The 24,565-nt window shown below is 41.2% G+C and overlaps 1 protein-coding gene across 1 annotated transcript in view; it reads left to right on the forward strand.

The window, feature by feature from the left end:
- Nucleotides 1-24,565, forward strand: part of DCAF1 (DDB1 and CUL4 associated factor 1) — a 47,870-nt gene that overhangs the window by 20,905 nt on the left and 2,400 nt on the right. The window contains exons 12-23 of the mRNA XM_059856240.1: nt 475-644; nt 1,829-1,953; nt 3,043-4,303; nt 5,185-5,383; nt 6,064-6,146; nt 6,903-6,987; nt 8,338-8,571; nt 9,113-9,206; nt 9,665-9,769; nt 10,469-10,542; nt 11,469-11,573; nt 22,289-22,544. Coding sequence (XP_059712223.1) covers nt 475-644; nt 1,829-1,953; nt 3,043-4,303; nt 5,185-5,383; nt 6,064-6,146; nt 6,903-6,987; nt 8,338-8,571; nt 9,113-9,206; nt 9,665-9,769; nt 10,469-10,542; nt 11,469-11,573; nt 22,289-22,544 — 2,791 coding nt within the window. The remainder of the gene's footprint in view (nt 1-474; nt 645-1,828; nt 1,954-3,042; nt 4,304-5,184; nt 5,384-6,063; nt 6,147-6,902; nt 6,988-8,337; nt 8,572-9,112; nt 9,207-9,664; nt 9,770-10,468; nt 10,543-11,468; nt 11,574-22,288; nt 22,545-24,565) is intronic.

Here is a 24,565-nt window from a genome sequence, read left to right on the forward strand (position 1 = left end):
TTTCTCATTTAATTAAAAATATTGAAAGGCGAACTTCTAGATTTTTTTTTTATTCAGTATGCTTTGTCATCAAAACTTAAACTGTAATTGAATATTTTTAGCAAACTTTTTAGTATTTTAGCACAAATGTATATTTATGCTAAAATACTAAAAGTAGTAACTACTAGATTAGTAGCTTAAAAGCAGAGTAGAATTTTAGTTTAATGTAACTTCTTTTTTTATATTTGCCTTAGCTTTCTGAGACTGTAAAGAAACTTTAAGGATATTATCCTTAAGCTTATTATTGTTTATTATAGTGACAGTTGCTGTATTCTCTAATAGCTGGGGACTAAACCAGGAAGTAAATACTTAATCTTCAAGACACAGTGTGGTCTAATCTTATAGATGCAGTTTTCAGTTAAATCCCAGCAGTGAGGGATTTGATGTGCAAATTTGTAACCTTTGTGATCTAATGGTGTCCCTTGGACCCTGCAGGCCTGCTCCTATACTCATGAGCAGATTGTGGAGATGATGGAGTTCCTGATTGAGTATGGTCCAGCACAGCTTTACTGGGAGCCAGCAGAGGTTTTTCTCAAGCTGTCTTGTGTCCAGCTCATGCTTCAGCTCATTTCCATTGCCTGCAACTGGAAGACGTACTATGCAAGGTGAGCTCTTTGCTGTAGTGCTCTATTTGAGTGCAGCACTTGTGACTCTTGGGCAGGACTTTGCATTTCCAGATTTCCTACCCTAGTGTTTAAAACAGGCATGTGCTGGATAGTGCTGTTAGGGCCTGTGCTGTGGCCACACAGTGCTTATCAAAGCTAACTCTGGGAAAAGCAAGACTAAAATTTTGAGGTAGAGAGAGGGATGTCAAGAAATTTCTGAAGAGCCAAAATCCCTCAGGCCTTTGATTAGTATGACACTGATTTCTCAGAAAAGCTTCATCACAGTTCTGTGCCTCTTTCTATCTGTCTCAAACTTTGTTTACCTTTTTAAGAGAGAGGCTAGAAAATGATCCAAGAAGAGGGTGAGATCAAGACATATCTTAATCCTGGAATGGGGTGGGCCAGGACTCCCTCCTTATTTCTGCTGCTTACTGGAGCTTCTTGCCTAACTTAAATTGAAAGCCTTTGAAATCTGTTTTGCTTCTGCAGTTCCCTGCCTCCCTCCCACTCTCAGGTTGCACTCTCCTGCCTGGGTAGTTTGTGTTCTCCCATTTCTTTCCTTCTGCAGCTGTTTCCTAATTGCTATCTGGGTTAACTCCTGCCTTCCCACACAGGTTAAAAATCTCCTCTTTTTTGCATTTTACTGCTCTCTCACCTCTTGCTGAACATCCCTTTTCACCTTCCACACACCTGCATCTTCCTTAAGCTGGAGCCCAAGTTGGTGTCTTTTTGACTGTCAGAGTTGTCTGGTTTACTGCTGAACTGAGTTTCCCTTGACTTCAGAAAGCTTCCTTCCTAGTTAACTAGTGACAGAGTGTTTTGGATAGCAGTGTTTCCCAGCTAAGATGTAGAGTTAGGTTAAATTTAGCAGCTTAATTTAGAATGGTTTCTTTAGTGAGTCCTAACATTCTTATTTTTATAAATACACAATTACTATGCTTTTAGGAGCCTGTGAGCCATGTGGGATAAATGCTGGCAGATTGCAGGCAGTGGTGTGCATGTGAGCACTGCCTTCCATGGAGACCAGCCCTTTTCAGTCTAAAATCAAAAGGCACCATCAAATGCAGCAGATGTGATTGATTTACTTCCATGTCTTGGAGCAGAGTAAATGGAATACTATTTTATGTTACTGAAACAACTCTGTACATGCAATTCTAAGAAGTCCTTCTGTTGCTGTCTTCCAGGAATGACACAGTACGATATGCTTTGGATGTACTGGCCATCCTGACTGTAGTACCTAAAATCCAGTTGCAACTGGCAGAACCTGTGGATGTGTTAGATGAGGCTGGATCTACTGTTTCCACTGTGGGTAAGCAGAATATAGTCCTAATGGCTTACAAATTTATCAGTTGTCTCCTGCTATGTGGGTTTTGCCTGGCTGTTCCTCACTTACAGTGAGACAAGGGTTAAAGTAATTAATGTTCTCAGAATTACTGTCAAGGATGCAAATAAATGGGAGAATGCACTGTGGTTAAAATTGTGTCATGATTAGCACTGTGGTTGGGTTACAAATTTAGAGGCAGGTCTTTCTCTTGCACTTGTTTTCAAGAGCTCATTAAATATAGGTGGAGGCAAATATACTTTTGTAGTGGGACTATTAGGTTTCCTCAGTTTCTCAGAAATTTGGGTCTCCTGAGGATACAGCATCTGAGAGTAAGGGAGAGGAACAATTATTGCTGTGTGAGTTATGCTCTAACTGGTTACCTCCAGGTTCAGCATATAAATGAGTGAGATGTGCCTGGATCAGATCCAAGGCTTCTGCTTTAACTGGAGCCTCACTTTTCTTTATAAGAAAATAAAGGAAGGCAGAATACTAGATACAGGCAAAAGACAATTCCTTTTGCACAAAACATCTCTAGGCAAACACCAATTCTGTGAGGGTTTGAGAGTTTTGATATTCTGAAGCAGATGTGAAACTAATGGGAATTCTATGGGGGAAAAAAGTCACCCTAAAGTTTTCTTTTTTGCCTCATTCCTTTTGGAAGTTGTGATGATTATTTTGTCCTCGATGATTTGGTCCCCTTTCTTCCTCTTGGTGTTTCCTTTGTTGGTGTTTGTACAAGAGTTGCTCTATGAGGTAGGAATCAGAGCATGTCTGTGCGTCTTGCTCTGTCCAGATACTTCAGATTTTTTACTCCTGGGCTGTGCTTGATCACCACGTCTAAGAGATTGTGTGACACTACCTACTGATGATGAGGTGGAGGACCAGGAGGTCAGGAAAATATTTTGCTAGGGAGGTAGAAGAGTATGTCTTAGACTAGTTAGCAGAACTTAGGTATTTCCCTGAATTCCAGAAATTCCCTATTTTCTTCAAATTTGTTGGAAGACTCACTTGTCTGATCAACTTGTGTAAGATACATGTTAGAGTAATAAAGAAATTATGTCTTTCCCTCACTAGGTATTAGTATCATCCTTGGGGTTGCTGAGGGTGAGTTTTTCATCCATGATGCTGAGATTCAGAAATCAGCCCTTCAGATCATCATCAATTGCGTGTGTGGCCCAGATAACCGGATCTCCAGCATCGGGAAATTCATCTCTGGGACTCCTCGTCGAAAGCTTCCTCAGGCCCCCAAGAGCAGCGAGCACACGTTAGCCAAGATGTGGAATGTGGTGCAGTCCAACAACGGCATCAAGGTGCTGCTGTCGTTGCTGTCTGTGAAGATGCCGATCACTGACGCGGATCAGATCCGGGCCCTGGCCTGCAAAGCCCTGGTGGGGCTGTCGCGCAGCAGCACCGTCCGGCAGATCATCAGCAAGCTGCCCCTGTTCAGCAGCTGCCAGATCCAGCAGCTGATGAAGGAGCCGGTGCTGCAGGACAAGCGCAGCGAGCACGTGAAGTTCTGCAAGTACGCTGCCGAGCTCATCGAGCGCGTCTCGGGGAAGCCCCTGCTCATCGGCACGGACGTCTCGCTGGCGCGGCTGCAGAAGGCCGACGTGGTGGCCCAGTCGCGGATCACTTTTCCTGAGAAAGAGCTGCTGCTGCTGATTCGGAACCACCTCATTTCTAAGGGCCTCGGGGAAACCGCGTCTGTCCTTACGAAGGAGGCTGACCTGCCCATGACTGCAGCATCTCACTCTTCTGCCTTCACCCCTGTTGCAGCCGCTGCCTCTCCAGTGACTCTGCCTCGCACTCCTCGCATAGCTAACGGCATCTCGGCCCGTTTGAGTAGCCACACTGCTGTAGGTTCCGCTGCCACCTCTGTCCATGCTCAGGCAAGACCGTCTGCATCCCAAGGTCCAGCTGCCCTTCCAGGCCCTTCTTATGCCAGCAACTCTCCTCTAATTGGCAGGATTAGCTTTGTCAGGGAGAGGCCGTCTCCCTGCAACGGCAGGAAAATCAGAGTGTTGCGACAAAAATCGGACCATGGCGCCTACAGCCAGAGCCCAGCTATCAAAAAGCAGCTGGACAGACACCTTCCTTCCCCACCCACGCTGGACAGTATAATCACAGAGTACCTTAGGGAGCAGCACGCCCGCTGCAAGAACCCTGTTGCCACCTGTCCCCCTTTCTCTCTCTTTACTCCCCACCAGTGTCCTGAGCCAAAACAGAGGCGCCAGGCGCCCACTAACTTTACCTCACGGCTGACCCGCAGGGCGGCCTTTCCGAAGTACGGAGGGGTGGATGGTGGCTGCTTTGATAGACACCTTATATTTAGCAGGTAAGGAAGAAAACCATGTTATGATCTCTCTCAGGATGTACCCTCTGCCAAAAAGCCTTACCTGGATTCAGGCTGTGCAGTCCCACGGTGGAGTATCCTTAGAGACAAAAGAAATTTCATTCACAGCAACAGTGAGAGATCCTTGAAAGGCATTTTTAGGAGTTGTTTTGTTTGTCTTATCCTTAGTACCCTTAGTACTTGAAGCATACTTTATTTTCAGTAGCAACATTGACTAATGAAGCTGGTAGCTCTTTGTTCTCCTTTGGAGGGTGAGTATGCAGCACCAATTTTGCGAGAGTGTAGGATAGCTTTGAGATGGCTGGCTGACAGATGCAGGACAGTGAAACCTGTATTTTGTTCTTGCAGCTGAATCACCAGCACCACCAGTGGCCTTTCCTGAGCTTAAACTGGAAGGTGATGCAAAGTTTGTGAAAACAAAGGTGACACATACACGAGAGCATCTTCACAGTGAAAGCAGTGTCACTTTGGGAAGTTATGATGCCAGGATGTTGTTTAGCTCATGTGACATCTTCTTGTGCTAAGTGTTTCAGAACTGTTAGGAATTTTTTGCTAGCTCTCTGTACTTACCCAGGTGATGACATTACAGGCTTTCCATCAGTCCAGCTTTGAAGATAGAGTCCAAGTGCTTCAGCTTAATGATGTGCTCTAACAGAAGTACCAAATAGTGGAAAACAAACCCTGAAAGATTGCCAACACTGTTGTAATACTCAAGCACTAGTCTTCAAACTGACATTTGGCTTACTCTAGAAGAAAGTTATAACTTGTACCTATGTAACCTTAAAGGCTGGATTTAATATCCACACAGCATTTCAGTTTTGCTTCCCTCCTTTTGGCTACCCATGTATTTTTGCCTTCTCTAGGTTCCGTCCAATTTCTGTGTTCAGGGAAGCAAATGAGGATGAGAGTGGCTTTACCTGTTGTGCATTTTCTGCAAGAGAACGATTCTTAATGCTGGGTACTTGCACGGGGCAGCTGAAGCTCTATAACGTGTTCAGTGGACAGGAAGAGGCCAGTTACAACTGCCATAACTCAGCCATCACGCACCTTGAGCCATCCAGGGTAAGGAACCACTGACCTGTTCTGATCTTCAGCAGTTCTCACTGCCTAAGCCCTGGGATGTTTTGGGCCCATCTGGGTATGTACATCTGAAGTGCACCTGCTGGCTGGCCTGCAGTGCCTCTTGTGGAAGTACTTACAGTAGTTGCATATTGTTGCTCTTATGAGTTCTACGTTTAGGGTTTTTACTTCCCAAGATAATAAAGAAGATGATAGACAGTGGTTGTGTGCCTTCTTAAGAAATTAATATATATGTCTGCAAGTGGACAAATGCTTAGACTGACTATTACACATTTATGTGTGAGATATCAGAGTTTATATATCTTTGCTGGAGAAAGAAACCTTTCAGGGGATGATTCTAGGAAGAAGGGAAAGATTTATAAGCAGAATGAACTCCCCTCACAGGGCATCAGAATTCAGCCATGGATTATCCTGATTTTATCTGCTATTAATATCATAGATTGCTCTTATTCTTACCTGTAAAGTTTATCTACTTTGAGCTCTTTGTTATGCACAATATTAGATACTTGGATTTTATTCCTATTGGAGTAGTATTAAGCACAAAAGTGTCTGCTCTGCAGTTTCTAAATTGATCTTGTAAGTTAAAAGTGTACAGGTAAAATGATAACCTCTGTTTTCCCTGGTGTTCTTTTCCTTTCCTCTACGCCAACCTGGAAATTCAGGATGGATCTTTATTGCTGACATCTGCTACATGGAGCCAGCCTCTGTCTGCATTGTGGGGAATGAAGTCTGTCTTTGATATGAAGTAGGTACACTCTATTTCAGCTGTGGGATGTGCTGCAGTTGAAAGAACCATTTGATACAGGAATAAACTCTAAAACAGAATAGCACAGATCTCAAAATGTCTCTTATGAAAAATTAAATGCAATCCCTTTCTTATGTTGGTAATTTCCCTATTTTATTTGCTGCAGAGCAAATTCTAAATGCGAGATAAGTCGCTAAAGTCACTGTTACTCTTGAAGGCAAAGAAACATGTTTGTGTTTTTATTCTCACGTTTGTAAATTATCTTGGTGATCTCTCTGTATCCACTTCAGAATTTGACTCGCATGGTGGTTTGCATTGTGAAATTGTCAGAGCTGGACTGCAAACTCTTTAAAACCTATTGCAGTATTTACAACTGTTCCTTCCTATAAAAAAGTGGGTGGAAAACTCTTCATTTGAAAAGATTTGATTGTTGTCTACTTTAGTTGCAAACAACTGTTTTGGTGTAACCTGCATGGGGTCAGTGAGAGGCTTTTCTTCAGAGGAAAGGTTTGATTCCCTAAGGTGCACGTGTCAATGTTCATAATTCACTGCTGACTTCTCCAAAGTGTTATATTTGTGGCAGGCTCTGTTGATGGCAGGTCTGAATTTGCTACTGCAGTATGTAAAGGTCAGTGGTAAAGGAGAGGGTTTTCTACATCTTCTCTCCGTTGTTGAAACCTGTGCTGAAGCTGTTGGGGTTGTTTGGGTCATGTAGAATCTGCAGTTCCTTGACTTCTTTACTGACTGTATCTGCAGGCATTCCTTCCCTGATGACCACTATGTGGAGTTCAGCAAGCACTCTCAGGACAGGGTCATTGGCACAAAGGGAGACATTGCACATGTAAGTACCAGGAAAGCTCATGGCTGTGAAGCTCTGGCAGAAATAAAATTCTCCATGGGATGGCTGTTAATTGATGTGTGCTTTGATGCTCTGTGTAACTGATGAGCTTCAGAGGAAAGCTTTCAATGTGTCAAGTAACTTCTCCCTGTTCCTGAGGGTGTAAACTTGACCATCACAAGCAGTGTGTTGCCTCTGGGCAAGTATCCTGGGCAATTTTAGAGTCTGCTTTGTTTTATTCATTTGAGAGAGATCATGCAGGATTTTTTTTCCCTCTCAAGTTGCTTTCTTAGCGTTGCTCTTTAATAATCAAGTTCCACTGTAAACAGTAGCTCAGTCAACAGCTGTGGAAATGACCTATTAGAAATGTCCTCCTTTTGCCTCCCACAAATTTGCAGCTTACTTTTGGCTAATTTAACTTTACCACTGAATCTTCAGAGAGTATTGTAGTGCTTTGCATGAATTCCTGCAAGGTGGACAGACAAGGCTTCAGAGACCTTCTGCTGCTTTGCCGTGCTAATTTGCATTTGTTATGGGCCCCTCTCTCTTAAAGGAGAATTTGCATAAAAATTTTCCATGAAATATAACTTATTCAAATTATTTAGAATTTCACATGTTACTCTGATTTGTTTAAGTAAACTCTCCATTCCTGCCCAGTTTTAACTTGGATTTAGCTAGAAGTTTGTTTATTGTGTTTATCTGGTAAACGGATTTATTTTCAAGTTCTAGAGAATATTTTCCTCTGTAAGTTTGAACAAGAACTAGGCTCTGAGGGATGTTACAGATCAGATTTATCTGAGGATATGATCACAAACCCTTTGTACTAGTTTAAAGGCCTTTTTATATTCCAAAAGTTTCTTGTGCCAAAGCTCAAATTTGCCTTTCTTTGTAAATGCCAGGAATTTTAACTCATTTTCTATAGTTTCTGGCTTTTTTCCCCTCACTGTGTGCTTTGGAGTTTTAATGTTTGTAAATACCATCTGCTCTGAAAGCAGTTCCATTTCTGAAATAGTTTCTGGCTAAGTGGTACCTTGTGATTGCAGCTTTCCAGTCCACTCCTCATAGTGAGGTTATTTTATTTGGAACTCATCCTGATTGTAGTGAAATGTGTCAGTGAACCTGCAGTAAGCCAAGCACTGGCCAAAACTTGCTGTGAGGCTTGGTTCCAGCTGTGAAAAACTATTAAAGGGCTGGTAGGAAAGGTTATTTATGGAATGCTGTCACTTGAAATGGAAAAATGAAATGGAGAATGGGGTGATTCTGTAAGCAATCTAGGAAGGGGAACGGGAAGATTTTAGGCACAGCTTTATTACAAATTGTGACTAATCTTTCTTTTTCTTTTTAATCTAAAAGATCTATGATATTCAGACTGGCAACAAGCTATTGACTCTGTTTAACCCAGATCTTGCCAACAACTACAAGAAGAACTGTGCCACCTTTAACCCCACTGACGACCTTGTCCTAAATGATGGTGTCCTCTGGGATGTCAGATCAGCACAAGCCATCCACAAGTTTGACAAATTCAACATGACTATCAGTGGTGTTTTCCATCCCAATGGGCTGGAGGTCATTGTCAACACTGAAATTGTATCCTTTGGGCCCCTGTGCTAACTCGTACTGGGACCTCAAGACCTGCTGTGGATGAACAAGTAGCTGTTTGCAGAGTTGTATTAATGGTCTTCTGTGATACATGCTGTATGTGGTGGCTGGAGTTTCTGTCTGTGAGTCAAGGAAGGGTAGGGACGGTTAGGTAGCTAGTTTAAATCTGGATTCTGCCTCTGATGCAGTCTGGAGAAAGTACTTAATACAGAGAGAGAGCAAGAGAGATTTTCTTCTCTGATTACACTCCATAGCACCTCAGCTCTCTTCCCATGTCTTAACAAGAGCAGCCTTGAAGGTACTGCAGTCACTTCTCATGTCTGGGAATGGCATTTTGAGTAAGAGCTTTCTTATTTTGAACACATGGAATGGAATTGTAACAGCAAGTGTCCACCTCAGCTTTAATCATATTTGCAAGACAGAGTCAATGAGGTTTCTTGAACGCAGTTAGCCAGTTCTTTGTCACTCCATTGAAAAGGAAATAGAAATTTTCAATTGTTTGTTGCTCCTTAGCCTGTGGTTTTTTCAGTGGGACCTCCGAACTTTCCATTTGTTACACACAGTACCTGCACTGGATCAGTGTCGTGTGGTCTTCAACTATACTGGCACAGTGATGTATGGAGGTAGGACTTCTCCCCTTGCATAACTCTCCTGGGTCACCTCTTGTGAGATAAGTAGATGCTTCCTCAGTGAAATGGGAAGCTTCAGAGACTCTATAATTCTAGGCCTTACTGGCATATGTGAACTGGATTTTTTCCAGGATGTTCATGCTACTTGTATTGCTGACAAAGACAGTTTTCTGTAACATCAGCAATATCACAACTAATTTGTGAGATTGAAAAGCAACCTATTGTATAATGGCAGATCCAGTGATGCTTGAGAAAATAATTTTGTCCTCTGTATTAAGTTTTGATGATCTGTACTATCAATAAGGGCATCTCTGGAAGAGTAGATATTAAATGGGTCTTGCCAAGCTATTAAATATAAAGAAAATTCATGTCAGACTCTCATTTGATCTGAAGTTGATTAATGGTAGTGACTAATGGAAGCAGATTTTTGGAATAATCTTTCCTTGGTTCAGCTATGTTGCAGGCAGATGATGAAGATGACCTTCTGGAGGAGAGAATGAGAAGTCCCTTTGGCTCTTCTTTCAGGACATTTAATGCAACTGATTATAAACCTATAGGTAAGAGTAAGAGAGGCACCAATAGCTTTGTCTGGAGGTTTGAAGGTTTGAAAGTTTGCTTAGTAACATTCACTTTTCTCTTTGCACGTGTGAGAAAATAAACTGCTACATCCTGTTCTGGAGGAAGCACATGAGTTGGGTTTAACACTGGCATAATTTTAAGTATCATATCCCATTCAGTGTGTGACTGCCTTACTTGCTCCTGTTCAGCAGTTCTGGCTTTATTTCTTCTCTTCTTTCCAAGTAAGGCATAATCTGAGACAGTAAGTCACTTGGCCAGGATGGCATTGCTCTCATTTCACACGGGGCTCTTTTTTTAGCTCATGGAGCTAAGCTAATTGCTGCTGTGGACATGTACAAATGTGGCTTTTGCTGTTGAAGGGAGTCATAGGTCACAACTCAGTCCCTTTGTTGCCACCTATTCTGAAGGATAATGTGTTGTTTATGGTGCTTAGGGAAACCAATAAATGTATTATCAAGGGAGGAGGCACTGTGCAGAGCAAGTTAAGAGCTTACATGGCTGTTTTTTACAATGGTCTCCAACATTTCTATTCTTTATTACTACAAACATTCATTTCACTCGTTTCAGCTGTTTTTTCTTGACCCAAAACTGTATTATTTGGTTTTAGATGCTTATTTCTCAGTGAGCATTAAGTAACCTGCAGTTAACTACTCACTTTGTTCTGTGATGTTTTCCAGCTACCATAGATGTAAAGCGGAATATCTTTGACTTGTGCACAGACAGCAAGGACTGCTATCTGGCTGTCATTGAGGTAAAGCTGCTAAAATAAACCCTGCTCTCTGTAGCTGTGGTTTGAATGCACTGCTTGTTGTTTATTTTTTGGAGCTCCTGCTGTTAAATTCATGTCCTAAACAGTGGTGATGTTTTGATGGTGCTAAAGAAGCTGTTCGTTTTTTATTCTGCACCCCCTGCAGTTTTGTTTTGCTGCCTCTTATTCCTTAAATTTCCAAACACATTTGCTTCTCTTCTTCAAACTCTTCCCACTTCAAAATGTACAGAGATTTTCCTTTTCATGAGCATAGAGAAAAATGTGGATTTTTCTTATTCATAGCAATAATTTCAAATTATTACAAATTAAAATGTGCACTGTATCAAATAACTGGGAAATGCAGTCTTTTGGGGGCTTCCCACAGAGCTTTTCTGTGAATCACTCTTACTGTTCCTTTTACATTTGTCTTCCTAGAAAAATCACAGAAGCTAAGGATTTGAAGCAAAAATTACTGAGCTAAACTTCTAGTTTGTTAGGGATGCAGTTCTTTGCTCCATAATATGTTGTCAGAACCCAATTTCTTGAAGCTTGATTATGCCCCTGTAGTGAGTAATGTAAAGTCCTGGCAGCTTTATACTCTGTGAATCACTGATCCCTATAGACCACAAAAGCAAGTCAAGGATTTGTAGCAGGGCAAATTCCACGTTTAACTACTGAAGTTGGAGATGACAAGGGTTGTGAGAACAAGAAAATTTTCTTTAATAGGAGTCATTGGAAATGTTACTTCAGGAAACATGGCAGGTCTTGAAACCAAAGAGACTCATTTTTACTGCTAATTGTAGAGCTGCTGGTAAGTGGGAGGGAAGGATTTTGGAAATGGTGCTGTGGTTGAGGTCAGATGTAGCATGGAATATGACAGTTGAGCTCAGTTCCTGGCAGTAACTGTCATGTGGGCATCTCCCCTGCAGAACCAGGGCAGCATGGATGCCATGAACATGGACACCGTGTGCAGGCTCTATGAAGTGGGCCGGCAGCGGCTGGCAGAAGATGAGGAGGATGAAGAAGAAGATCAGGTGAGAAACATAACAGTGATCTGAGTGTTCTAGAGTAGCTGTTAGCCCTCTACATGTGTTCATTTATTACCCAGAAAGTACAGAGGCCTCATTTGGCCTCACCTAAAATGAAATAGATCACTTTACTGTCAGTGTAAACTGAGACTGTCTGATGCAGAACCTGGGTGAACAGTAACTTTGTGCACTGTAAGCTAACACACTATAAACTAAATAATAGTTTATTTATTAATTTCCTTAAGTATTTAGTCTTGATCAGAAGCTTTGCTTTCTGGTCTGCTTTTTTTTTTTTTAAGTATTTCAACCCCCAGTGCAGACAGTAGTCTAGCTTGAGGCTTTCCCTTTTTTCAGTTCTCGTATTTGGACATAATTTCTCACTAATTTCTGAAAGAGACACGGCTTGTGACTAATGCAGTGAAACTGCACAGTGCCTCTACACAGCAAAAGGTTTAAAGAATTTTGAAGAGGGCTGTAGGTTTGCACTGAGATGTGTTGGTTTTCCTTTTCTGATCAGCTGTTTCACCTCTGGCAACTTGACAGAAGAGCTCAGAACTGCAGTAAGTGCTCCTCAGGGTGCAGCTGGTAGAATACACAGTAGCACAGAATGCTTACTGCAGTAAAGTGAGAATTAAAAGTCCACAGAATCAGTTTATAACTTTGTGGGTGTCAGGTGTTTTGGGGGTTTTCTTGGACAGGCAAAATCCTTCTGCTTCAATTCCCTAAAGATTTAAAATGCATTATTCTTTGCTTTTTGGTGTCCCCATTCTAGTAAATCATACATTTGTATTTCCGGTGAGAAAAGCTGACTTCACCTTTTTCCAAAGAATGCCAGAAGGTGAAGGTGATACTTCGGTGGGGGTTTTCCCACTGTGTGGAAAGCTGGATTTGTGCTACCTTTTCTATCTCTGAATCTTCCTGTTGCTAGGTTAGAACTTGTACTTTCTAGTTCAGGAGACTGGAGAGCAGGTCTCAGGAAAGAGTAACTTTCTTTGCAGTGAGTAGTTGTTGTTGTTGTTATGATTTCCCTGTAATTCAAAATGATAAAGCAGTAGTTCTGGTTTGGGTGTGAAGTGTGCTTTCCTGGCCACTGAGCATGCTACAAGGTTGCAATTGAAGTCTTGGCATTCTTTTGAAATCTTTGGTCACTGTTTCTATCCCTAGATTGAATGGATGGGAAGAATAGAATTTCTTGGGAAGCAATGAAGAGGGAGGAAAGATTATTGCTCCCTCCTTCCTTTTTGCATTGTAGCCATCCAGTGCTTGCCCTGGGCAATATTTACTATTTCTGTCTCCACTTCCACTGTTTTTGTTCACTTGCACTGTATTTTAGTATTCATATTTTCTTTATAAAATCTCCAAGAATAGTTTGTAGCAGAAATGGGTCTTGCATTGTACAATGATTAACTAGCAGCTGTCAGGGCACTGCTTTGCAAAATGACTGGTAAGTGTTGACTTAAGGGAGATTTGTGTTTGTGCAAGGCAGTCAATGGTTCCAGGCTGTAACACCAGGTACCCAACAGAGATAAGGGATCTGCCATCCATCAGATGTGACTGGGGACACTTTCTGTCTTACAAATAGAGGTGGCCCCAGGCAGAATCTAAGTGTGCTAAAAGCTTTTCTGTGAAGCTGATGGAGTGTTCAAACAAAGCTGCTCCTGGATTGATTTGCAAGCTAAGAGTGATTAGTTGGTATTACATAACTGCTGCTTTTTATGGTCTCTGTTTCTGGGGTCTGTACATGTTTCCTAGACAGCAGCTTTTAGGGATTGTTACAACCAAGTTTCTTTAGTAGGAGAGATTTGGTTTTAATATAAGCAACACTTATGAACCCAAATTCAATTCAATGTATGTATATCTAGCCAAACACAAACTAAGCCCCTTGGTCTTTGTCCCACAGATGTTCTGTGCTTTTTCTTCGTGTTTATTTTTTGTCTTAGGTTTAAGAATGACAGGTTTTGTCTCTGTAGAAACATCCAGCATTGAGCTAGAATGAATAGAGGTTTTCCTGAATAAAGACAGAATCTCTTTGGTACACTTGTCTGTTGAGAGGTTCCCTGTTAGAAGAATTTTTTTGTGTGCATATCCATATCCTCACACATATGTAAGTGTTTAGTATTTGCCTAGTTAGTTTCTGTGATTTGGCTTTTGAAAAATTTGGTATAACATTTCAAACTTGTTAGAACTTCTCACAGATACTCTAAAACCCTTTCTGGCTAGAAGAGGATGCTTTCTTGATCTTTGGTGAAAGTGGTGGTGGGGGGAAATGCATATGAATCAACATGAATCTGGTGTCTTTTTAGTCAAGGTTTGTGAAGCAAAAACTAATCTCTTTGACCCCTACCTCTTCACACCTTGACTTGATGTATATTGGGTTTTTATATCTGACCTACATGGGTCCATGGATACCTTTTTAGGCCTATACAGAAGATACAAAATAATGTACAGAAAATACAAAATAATGAGTACTCAAATAGAAGGGTGGTTTATAGGCAAGCCTTGCTCAGAAGTCATGTGATGCACAATGAAATGGCTGTAAAATCTGTGCTAAGAGATAAGAACTGTGGAGAAAAATATCTGGCTGACTTTTTTTTTTTTTAATCTTAAATTTTGATGCCTCACAATGTCAGTTTTGATGAATGTCAGCTGATGGCTCCATGACAGCTTTTTCAAAAAGCAAAGAGTGAGAGTCTGTAAAATGAGTCTAGCAGGGATATTTGGCCTACAGATATCTTTCAGTTCCTTCTGTAATTTAAGAAACAAAACTTCTGTGTTATTCCTCCTGTCTCAAACTAACCTTGTAAGATCAACTGATCTGCTACATAAATTGCCCTCAAATGATGGGGCTGACTCAGTGGCTTGAGCATGGGACTGCTGCAGTGAATGTTTGTGGGTTTGTCTGAAATGCTTGAGGACAGCACCAGTGTGGCCTGGTTCCTCCCTGCTGCTGTAGCAGCCTTTCCAGTGAGATCCCTGGGAGGCTGTCTTTCCCTAGGTATGGCTAGAGCTGTCAAGCCTTGTTAAACAGAACAAATGCTAGAGAATGTTGATGCTCTGTGGTCTGTACTTACCATGCACTGAGGGAAAGTGAAGCTGTAACATGCTTAACAAGAGTTTGTTTGCAAGCTCTTTGGTTGGGTGTTTTACTCCAAAAATACCAGTGTTCATGCCTTGAACTTCCATGAGATTTGTGAATTGTTTCACTGCTGGGTGAGTATCCAAATGTGTCCATCAATAACCAAAAGTCTTATAAGTATTTGCAAAACTGTGTTCAGCACACAGGGAAATAGGTAAGGGTTTCCTATTTTTCAGTCTGGCTGCAAGACCTTCCTCTTTTTCCTCTGGTATTTGCCACTGTTCTGATATACTCCTTCAGTTAGATTTAGTGAAAATAAGTTGGGTGTCTGAGCTACTGGTACAGATCTTGGACGATCTTTTAGTTGTTAGCTTGCTTTATTCTCTTATTTCTCTTTCTTGGCTGATTAGTATCCCCTGTTTCTGTTGTTAATCTGCTGCCTTCTGTAGAGAGGCAGATGAGGAATTTCCGAGGAAATGGCACATGGCAGCTGCTGTGGGCTAGAAAAGGAGACTTCAGAAATATTATTTGTTCAGAAAAGCTGAAACCAAGGGAACAGAGTAGACTCAAAACTGTGGAACTGGAGTCTGGATGAGGTGGTCTTCTGAGAGGGTTTTAGGATTTTCATTTTTGCTTCCCTGTTCTAGCTTTTCTTTCCATATTACTTGTTTAAGGCCTGTTTTTTCTCTCTGTGCTACATGTGGGTGATGTTGCATATGTAAGGCTCAAGTAGTGTCCTCAGTAATTGTCATGTTCAGAGAGATTTATGGCTTCAGTAGCACATTGCTTCACCTAGCTGTCCCTGTCCTATAAAGTGTTCTACTTCTTTTGCCAGACCTGAAGAACTGTTAATTATCCTGCAGTGCTTCTGGGCTATCCAAATGGTTGATGGTAGGTGTGTAATTTGTCTTTTTGCATTGGTTTAGAAAATTCCAGGTGATGGGAAATAAGCTTTGTTGATAAGGCAATAAAGACTCAAAAGCAATCACTATTCTAACATATGGGTTAGCCAGGGTGGAGAATGTTTTCTTCAGCTTTCTATGTCTTTCTGTGTCTATGTGATCCCAGTTTCTACTGTTATTTTAGGATTCTCCCCCCATGTGCCTGCAACAGTAATTGCAACAGCAATTCCACTGTACCTTATTACTGTTACTTGATGTAGTTGGTTTGTTTTTTTCATGTGAATACTTACTTGCTGGGGAAAGACCCCACAAACCTTAATCCATATTGGCACAAATATTTAGGAATCATCAGACCATGGTGGTGCTTTGCCACTATAAGCTGACTAGAATGATTTTTGTCACCAGGGACCCTAAAGTAAGGGTTTGTTTTAGGAGCTGTTCCTTTAATGTTTGAAGGTACAGTTTGATTTCAGATCTTACTCAGGAATATAATGGTTTACAGAATAATAGCTGTGAATGGTGTTTCTTGACAAATACCCTAAATGATAATAAATATGTGTCTATTGCACACCTTCATAGAAATCTTTGAGGTTTAGTTGCAGCTGGGAAGGCTGAGTAAAGAGTGGTTTCTGTCAAAGACCTTTTTATATAACAGACACATCTTTTGAGGAGGCATCCTCTAAAACTGATATTTAAAAGAACAGTGCCTGTACTTTTTACCACATTTTTAGATTGTAGCAAATAACTGTGACTACTTTAGACTATTCTATTGTTTCAGAATCTATTTTCAGTAGCTCTCAGGCAGTGCAAAAAGAGGAATTTTTTGGAAAGAGATAAATATTTGGAGTTTCCAGAAGGGCAGATTTAGTATTACGGTGTAAAACAGCTTCAGCAGAGATAAAAACATATTCTGCCTGTTCAGTGACATAAGTCAAAGATATCCTTCCTCTTGCCTAACACATCTTTCTAGAATTCCCACAGTAGCTGGGATCCAAGTAAATAAAAGCTGCCTCAGCTGTCATGAGAAGTACCAGTCAGAAGCTTGAGAAAATAAAGGAACAAAATCTTGTCAATAGAGAGGGAGTTCATTTACCTGACAAATTCTTAAATTGCTTTATGCACTATTGTTCTGTGTCATGGAATTAAAGAAATTAATTTATTTTTGTAAGTGAGAATGTTTGATCAGTTGAGAAAGGAAAAGAAGCATGTTGAGAAATTGTGCCCAGTTCTGTACTCCTTACATTACCTCTGAGCCCTGCAGCACAGACAATAGAATAAGTCACCTTAGAACCCCTTTATCCCAAGCATTAAGGAAGTTACCAGCTGTGAAATGGTAGCTTGCACGTGCCTCAGAGGGCAGTGGCTGGAGCCAGGTTGATTATCATCACCTGCAGACAGATTGAAATGGAAACATTTAATAGGCAAAACCTGCGTTTGCTCAAAAGAGCCCCATCTGAACCTCCTGCTCCTTGTGAGCCCCCTTCCCTTAAAGCTTTTGTTTGTCTGTGTCATGGATGGTTTGTCATTCATCACAGGTAAGTAGTCATTGTTAGACAAGCTAAATCTACTTACACAGACTAAGAGATTAACTGCTTTTTATTTCTTCACTCCATGTTTTGCCTCTGTGACATTCTGTACGCTGTGTGCTGTTTCCTGTTTTAAATCTGCATATACCTACACCTGCATAGCAGCCTATGGTAAGATTCCTTGCTTGTTACATATGGTAACTTCTGCACCTTCCCAGGCTTCTACATTTTTAGCTCTGTGACTAATGGCTAAGAAGAAGTAGAAAATCTAACCCTGAAGTAGTCAAGAATACCTTCTTGGCTACTTCAGGAGGTGCAGCCCTGTAGTGTGAAGGAGATGAATACTTGGAGTTGATTTACTGGTAGATAACAGGAATTAGGGGTTTGCTAGCTGTGGGGGAGGATGGACACTAGGTAATATGGGAGATGAAAATCCTTACATGCTTCACCAGGGAGTCTATTTGCTACATTTAAGCTTTTTCCACTACTCATTGTCCAGGAGTGTTAAGAAGTAGCTGGGGGGAGTGAATTGGATGGAAACTCTGAAGTGACCAAAATGCAGACATTGTCACTCTTGGGAATTGCATTGCAAAGGCCCAGCAAGTACCAACATGGTACTCAGCAAGGAGTATGATTATCAGAAGATATGAGAAGGGAATTGTCTGTGAAGAAAGATAAATTACTAGAACAAGGAGAGGCTTACTCCTCTGGGTGAAACATTCTTCAATACACTTGTATTTGAACAATGATCATATGTCCTTTTTTATGAAAGCAAAGCCCCTTCCCAAGCTTGGCAGTAGGGATTAAGTAAAATAATACTGATAATCTGGAAGGGATCAGATTACTGAAGTGACAAATTTGCTCTAGGAGAAATTTGGGGAAGGAGGGTGTAGTAAACCAGTAGGCTGTTTCTTGCAAAAGCAAATAAATTAACCGAAATAATGAGGCTATGGGAAACATGAATTTGTTTAAAAAGAAAACAAACCTAGATGAAGTAAACACCTGCTAGAAGTAGATATTACCAGCAGATATTTTGACTTGGCTAAAACTAGCCTGAAGTGAATTAAATATGAGCTGAAACATTTGAAGTAGTGGGAAAAGCTTTACTAACATTGATTAGTTGTTCTGCAGATAGCAAAAAGATAGGTGAAAATAAGAATCGTTAGAGTAATACCATCTAGCATGATTCAAACTGAGAGGTGCAATAAAGATTGTGTTTTCAGAGGGAGGAAGTGTTGCTGGAGAGCAGCTGGAGGTGAGAGGTGCTGATAGGAGGAGAGGAAGAAAAAGTCAATGAGGTGCGAGACAAACAGATGAAGCTTTTTGTAACAGCTGAAACCATGTAAAACAAGCAAAAAATCAGTGACCTGTAATTCTCAAAACTGAACCAAAATTTCAAACCCAAATATCAACAATTGAAAAAGATCTCTAGGATCTTCCTGTGGCAACTAAATGCCAGCCTAATGCAAATTTGAGAGATTGCATAATCTGCAGTGGAGAAGTCTCAAATTCTGGTCACGTGGTCATAAACTTTAGGATTCAAGAAATGTGAGAAAGCTCTATAAAAATGTCTTGAGAGTACTTGAAAGCAGGCTGGTGTATTTTTATATACTGCAGATCTGCAGTGCTGTAAGTCGTACTTCCTGGAAGCACTTTGTACATACACTCATTTAATGTTAGAATACGTTACAGAAATATGTTAAAATCAAAAAGTTCTGCTTAGCTAACATGTGTTTTGCATCAGGTTGAATAAGTGAAATACTGGAGTTTTCCTGAGCCTTTGAATGACTCTTGAGAGATGAACACCAGTATGTCAAGTATCAATAAGATTTGCTGCCCAAAAAAGACAAATTTGTGAATTTTGTATGTGCAAGATGATTGGTAAAGGGGAATGGTAAGAAAGTTGATGATGATGATGAAAGCTTATGATGTGCATGCCAACAAGCATCAAAGAACAATATGGCAGAAAACACATAATGCTTGAACAAGTGTAAAGGGTATTTACTAAGCTCTGAAAGGGCTGTAAAAACTGGTAATATGAAGAATTAGGTCAAGTAGCTTTTTTTTATTCTAGTGCAGCCACCCCAGTATCTGCCATTCCATTAGGGGATGTTTAGTTTTTTCCTCTGGGGGAAATGGTAAATTAATTGAACCAAATCTATTCAGCTTTCTGGAAGCAAACTGGTGGTAAAGTTACCAGTAATTTGCTTTGAGATGATCTTGAGACAGTCCTTTGCTGTGTAATCAACTTTTCTGATTTTGTAAATTTATGTTCAGGTTTTCTTGTACTATTGCATCTCTATAAATTTTTCCTATACAACCTGGATATGGTTTGGAATAGCTGTCTTGTCTTTCCTTGTGCTGTGGCACAAAGCTTTTTTTTCTCTGCTCTTACTCAGAGTGCTTGAGTCCCTGGGGAAGGTGTGACATTTTCTCTCTGTCTAGGGCTCCTTTACATGCCACAGTTGTGGTGTCATGAGGATTTGTCCTGAGTCCTCCTGAACAGCCTGGATATCACTTACATGTGGTGGTGTTAGACTGCACCTGGCACTCGCTCACCCCTTTCTCAGCTGTGTGTCCCAGGGCTGGGTTTGGAGCAGAAGCTCTGGGTGCTTTGTTGGGAGAGCTGTCCCCAGGCTCTGCATGGAGCCGTCTGCTGCAGCCGGGAATGCTGCGCTGGCCCTGCAGAGCTGGTGCTTGGTTTGGCTCAGAAACCACGACAGAATTTATTTGCCTGTGGCTTAGCAGAAGCTTCACAGTGTCCAAGTGGTGTTTGGGTTCTTTAGAACATGGCAAGGTAGAGGTTTCCTCCTCACTGATGAAGATGCTCCTCTTGAGCTCTGTGACGTGTCACCCCTCCAGCTGTGTAAGGATATCACTGTGTGTGTCACACTCACATGCACGTGGGACCTCTTGGAGCCTGAGTTATGCACTGTTTCCTGTTTTACAAAGGACAGGTATAATTTTCATCTCATCTTACTCTTCTTAGGTGGTTTTTAAATTAATGTGGCCTGGCCCTAATCACCAAGTTCAGATTAAGTAATTTAAATAGTAAAAGTGGAAACATTTAATTTTTTGTTTGTATTTTCACAAATAATTTTTTCTTCACCGGTTGATATAACCCTTCAAAGTTAATTTGAAGCTAAATATACAACCTTTCTGTGTAATTTGGTTCTTACTCTTGTCAGCCAGAAAGGATTGTTAGCTCTATACAACTGTATTTAATTTCATCCTGTATTTGAAGGGTGACATTGGTATAAGGGCCTTGTCTTAAGCTTGTATTTGAATGTTGATGAAACAGTGATTCAGTTTCCAAGAAATATGTTATATATGAAACATAATCAGATTTAGTAGTTTTGACATTTTGAATCCTTGACACTAGATATTTAGGAAGAAAATACTTTTAGAAATTCCACATGTGTAGAAACACAGAGGGGACCTAACTCATTTAAGAATCCTTCAATTTTTACCTACATGGACTCTAAATGGATCTTGTAGACAACATACTTGTTTTTCCTAATACCTACAGGAGTGTCTCTATCGCCAGAGACTGAGAAACTTTCCAAGATTTTTTGAATAAATTGGTACCTCTTTTCTGCTTCAGAGTTGTTTAGACACTGGAAAAGGAAAATAAACTCTCCTGCCTTTTCAGTTTTTAATCAGCTTTTCAATTCTGAATAGAGTAATAAAATTTAAGACATTGGTCTCTGTGCAGATACTGCATAGAACAAAAAGAAATAGAAATTATTAATGCAGAGCTTTTATACTCAATTCAGTACGTTTTATGGAAAATTATCCCCAGTATGGCACTGCATAAAACTGAACTGCAAGTAAGATGTTTCCCCTCCCAGTGTGTCTACAATTAAGTCTGTTTATCTGAGGACTCATTAACTCAAAGTAAAGTTGTAATTTCCTAAAATAAGCACAGACTTTAAAAGAGGTTGGTTTTAATTTTATATTTAAGATAAACTTTCATAAAGGAAACTGTATGTAGCAAACCATTGCTTTTGTGCTGTAATCTGCATTTAAGAACATGGCACTTCTGGTCAGCAGTGAAGACTTGGCTGCCTTTTGCAAGTGAAGAAACAATACAATTTACTCAGGCTTTTTGGCTTGCTTTATTTCTTTTGCCTGTGAGAGATGTTGGATTTATGTGGGTGTGGTGGTTTTTATAGCACGGACTGAAGCAAAAGTAGGTTGGGGAGATGACTGTAAAGGACTTTCTCTGTCCCTTTAGATCTGAAAATGCAGCAGTCTAAACAGTGGGAGTGTGGTGAGCTTGAGGACCAAAGGAACCCTTGAAGTGGGTTGTTTAGATATCGATCTTAATTGCTTTCTAAGTTTACAAAATGTGTCACCTCCCAAAACAAAGGGGCAATTAGGACTGAATGAGCTGAGAGCATTCTGTTAGAGAAACAGGCTGTGGCTGAGGAGATGTGCAGGTGGATTGAAGCTTTTCTTTCAGCCCTGGAATGCTCTGGAGCTTGGCTTGTGATGGCAGTTTGTCTGGGAGAAGGGTGGAACTGTTACAGCTCCTTCCCACTCAATCTCATCCACTACACACAGATTTCTGGATTTTCTCTGTACAATGAGGAATTCAGTTGCTTTACTGAAGGCAATTTCTGGTGGTTTGATAAAGATCTTGATCCACAGGTAAATACCAAAGATGTGGCTCCTGAGCTGCCTTAAATAGTTCTGTCATCTGAAGCTGAGTGATTCAGGGATTGGCTTAGGCTAAATGTATCTTTCCCTACATTTTATACCTCATCTAAATGGCAATGACAGAGACTGATGGTGCATGTGGTTTGCTGTCAAGTGGAGCTTTTGGTCCTGCTGAAACTTAAAGCAGTTTGCACAAGACTAGCAACACAGCCATGGATTAACAGGTCTTACTGCATGTTCTTCTCAAGGGTGCATTGTGGTGACATGTGTTGGTGGCCAGTCCTGGAGAGGAGATTGAGCCAATGGTACCTGTTTGCACCAGCATTTTGCAGTTAAGATTTTGCAGTTAAGATTTTGCAGGCCTACAGGTGAACTGGCATGTATGACATTCTGAAGCTTTGGAGAGAGTGCTTAGATGGGTGATGGGAGAGTGTTTCTAATGTCTGATGGCTGGATGTGGGGAGAAGTGAAAACTATAGGTTTTCTTTAGTTCCTGTTACTCCATTTTACATTTATCTTAATGTCTGCAATGGACTGTTTTTGCTGTCTTTATAGGAGGAAGAGGAGCAAGAAGAAGATGATGATGAAGAAGATGATGATGACACAGATGACCTTGATGAACTAGATACAGACCAGCTGCTGGAGGCTGAGCTAGAGGAGGATGAGAACAATGAGAATGCTGGTGAGGATGGAGAAAATGACTTTTCTCCCTCCGATGATGAGGAGATTGCCAACCTCCTGGAAGAGGGAGATGAGGGAGAAGATGAAGATTCTGATGCTGATGAGGAAGTTGAGCTGATTCTTGGAGATAGTAAGTGTGTGGCCACCTTGGTGACCTTGTCCTCTGCTTAAGGTCCTGACAAAGAGGTAACACCTAAATTTCCCCTGAAATGACTTAACTGACTTGTCCCTGGCTGGTATGAGTGACAGGCCATCATCATGCTTGTTCACCTGGGGCTTCTCTTAGTAATCTGCTGGTAAAAACAGCTCTTGTGTGAGAGAACAACTGTGCATTCTGGAAAAGGAGGTATCTGCTTTCTTCAGGTGCCCCCAGGTGTGTGTGTGTGAGAACTCTCTGTGAAGAAGCTTTGTATGATGGCTTGCCTGTCCTGCCCTTCAAGGGGACACAGGTTTAACTCTTACCTCACCTGTCCTCTGTGCCTCTTGTGAGCCTATAAGGACAGAGAAGCACTTTTGATCCTTGGAGCTTGTTCTTTCTCTTTTGTAATTGCTTAAAGTGCAAAGCCAACATGGCATTTCTGACTTCACTTCCTTTATTAGACTATTCTGAAGCTAACAAAACTTTTGGGATACAATTTAAATTGTTCTTTTTTTTGGGCATTCTACAAATACAGTGATTTGAAAATACAAAGTGTGTGTGTGTGTATGTGTGCATAGAAAGGTCTGATCTTTTTATGTAGCAATAATGTTTGGAAAAATGCTTCACAAGAAAGAAGGTGAGTAGAATAGCCTGAGGCTTGGGATTTGTGACATTACATTCTGTTCCCTCTTTTGCAGCACAATTTTTGAGTATGTGCAGCCAAACCACTTAGTTATTTTTAATTTTCAAGCTGTAAAAATGGACATAATGTAGTTACCTTAAGTTAAAAGGTTGGTAAGGATGAGTAATTACAGTATGCAAGGTGTGTGAAGTTCTGCAGTGATAGATTGATTCCCATCTCAGCTCTCACATCAGGCTTCCCTGGCAGTGAGCTGGAGGATGAAGCATGCCAGGCCCCTCTGTGGCCGTGATGTGGCTGGCAGGCTCATCCATGTCTTCTCTGGCAATGTAGCTCAGTCATTTTTAAGGACGTGGCCACGTGAGGTTGCCAGAGTTATTCTGTGGGGTCACTCTGCTGTTCTCTAGAAGGAAATAGTTTTATACTGTAGAGCCAAATAAGATATTTGCACAGCTCAGTCAGTAATGGCATCTTGCAGTGCAACATTTTGGAGTTACAGGGAACCTCTGTGTCCTAGTAGTGGACAGGATCTTTGTGACACAACTCCACTCATTTTTCCTCAGGGAATGCAGAGCCAAAAGCTCTTCAGAGAGCACCTGGCGTGCTGTACCTTCAATTATCCAAGGGGCAGCATGGCCAGGATGTTCAGGCCATTTCAATAACTCTTCCTGGAACAAACCAGGGGCTACTTGACAGAAATTTCAGGCATGCTCTGCAGAGCACTGTCATGAAGTGGCCACATCTGTACCTCATTTTTGATAGAGCTACTTGAGCAGACCTTGGATCTGTATGGCTGTGGAGCTGCAGCCAGCCCATCCTGTGGCTGTTAGGTTGCTTAGCAGCAATTTCAGGAACTCAGAGCAGGAAGTGCAGCTCTGCCAGGCTGAAGCATGCATGGCCCTTGATGGGTTTGATGAGTGGGGTTCTGTGGCAGCTTTTCTGTGACTTCATCTGACTTCTTTCTGTTTCCCACCCAGAAAAGAGCATTTAACATTTTCCTTTGCTTGTGCTTGTTCCAGAATTAGAAGTTGGAATGCCAGTGTAGAGAGTACTGGCATGGGGTTCATTTAGAGTGTTCCCTGCCTCAGATTCTTGCTGTATTGTGGATGAACCTCCATAACATACAGTGAGTGTTGCCAAAGCAAAATAATTCAGAGAACAATTGAAATAGGGGAGTGAGTGGCATTGGTCTCTTGTGCTTTAGAAAAGGTTCTAGTTCCTTTTTTAAAATAATCCATGGAGAACCTGAATTTGTCTTCCTCCCCCTATGTGACCGCCTTGGGGACATCAGATCTGTTTGTCAAAGCAGTTCATGCATTGTGCAGGTCTTTAAAGAGCTTCTTTCTGGGCCAGATGGGTGTAATTTTTGAAA

Source organism: Haemorhous mexicanus, chromosome 11 (assembly GCF_027477595.1).
Source record: "Haemorhous mexicanus isolate bHaeMex1 chromosome 11, bHaeMex1.pri, whole genome shotgun sequence".
NCBI classification, from domain to species: domain Eukaryota; kingdom Metazoa; phylum Chordata; class Aves; order Passeriformes; family Fringillidae; genus Haemorhous; species Haemorhous mexicanus.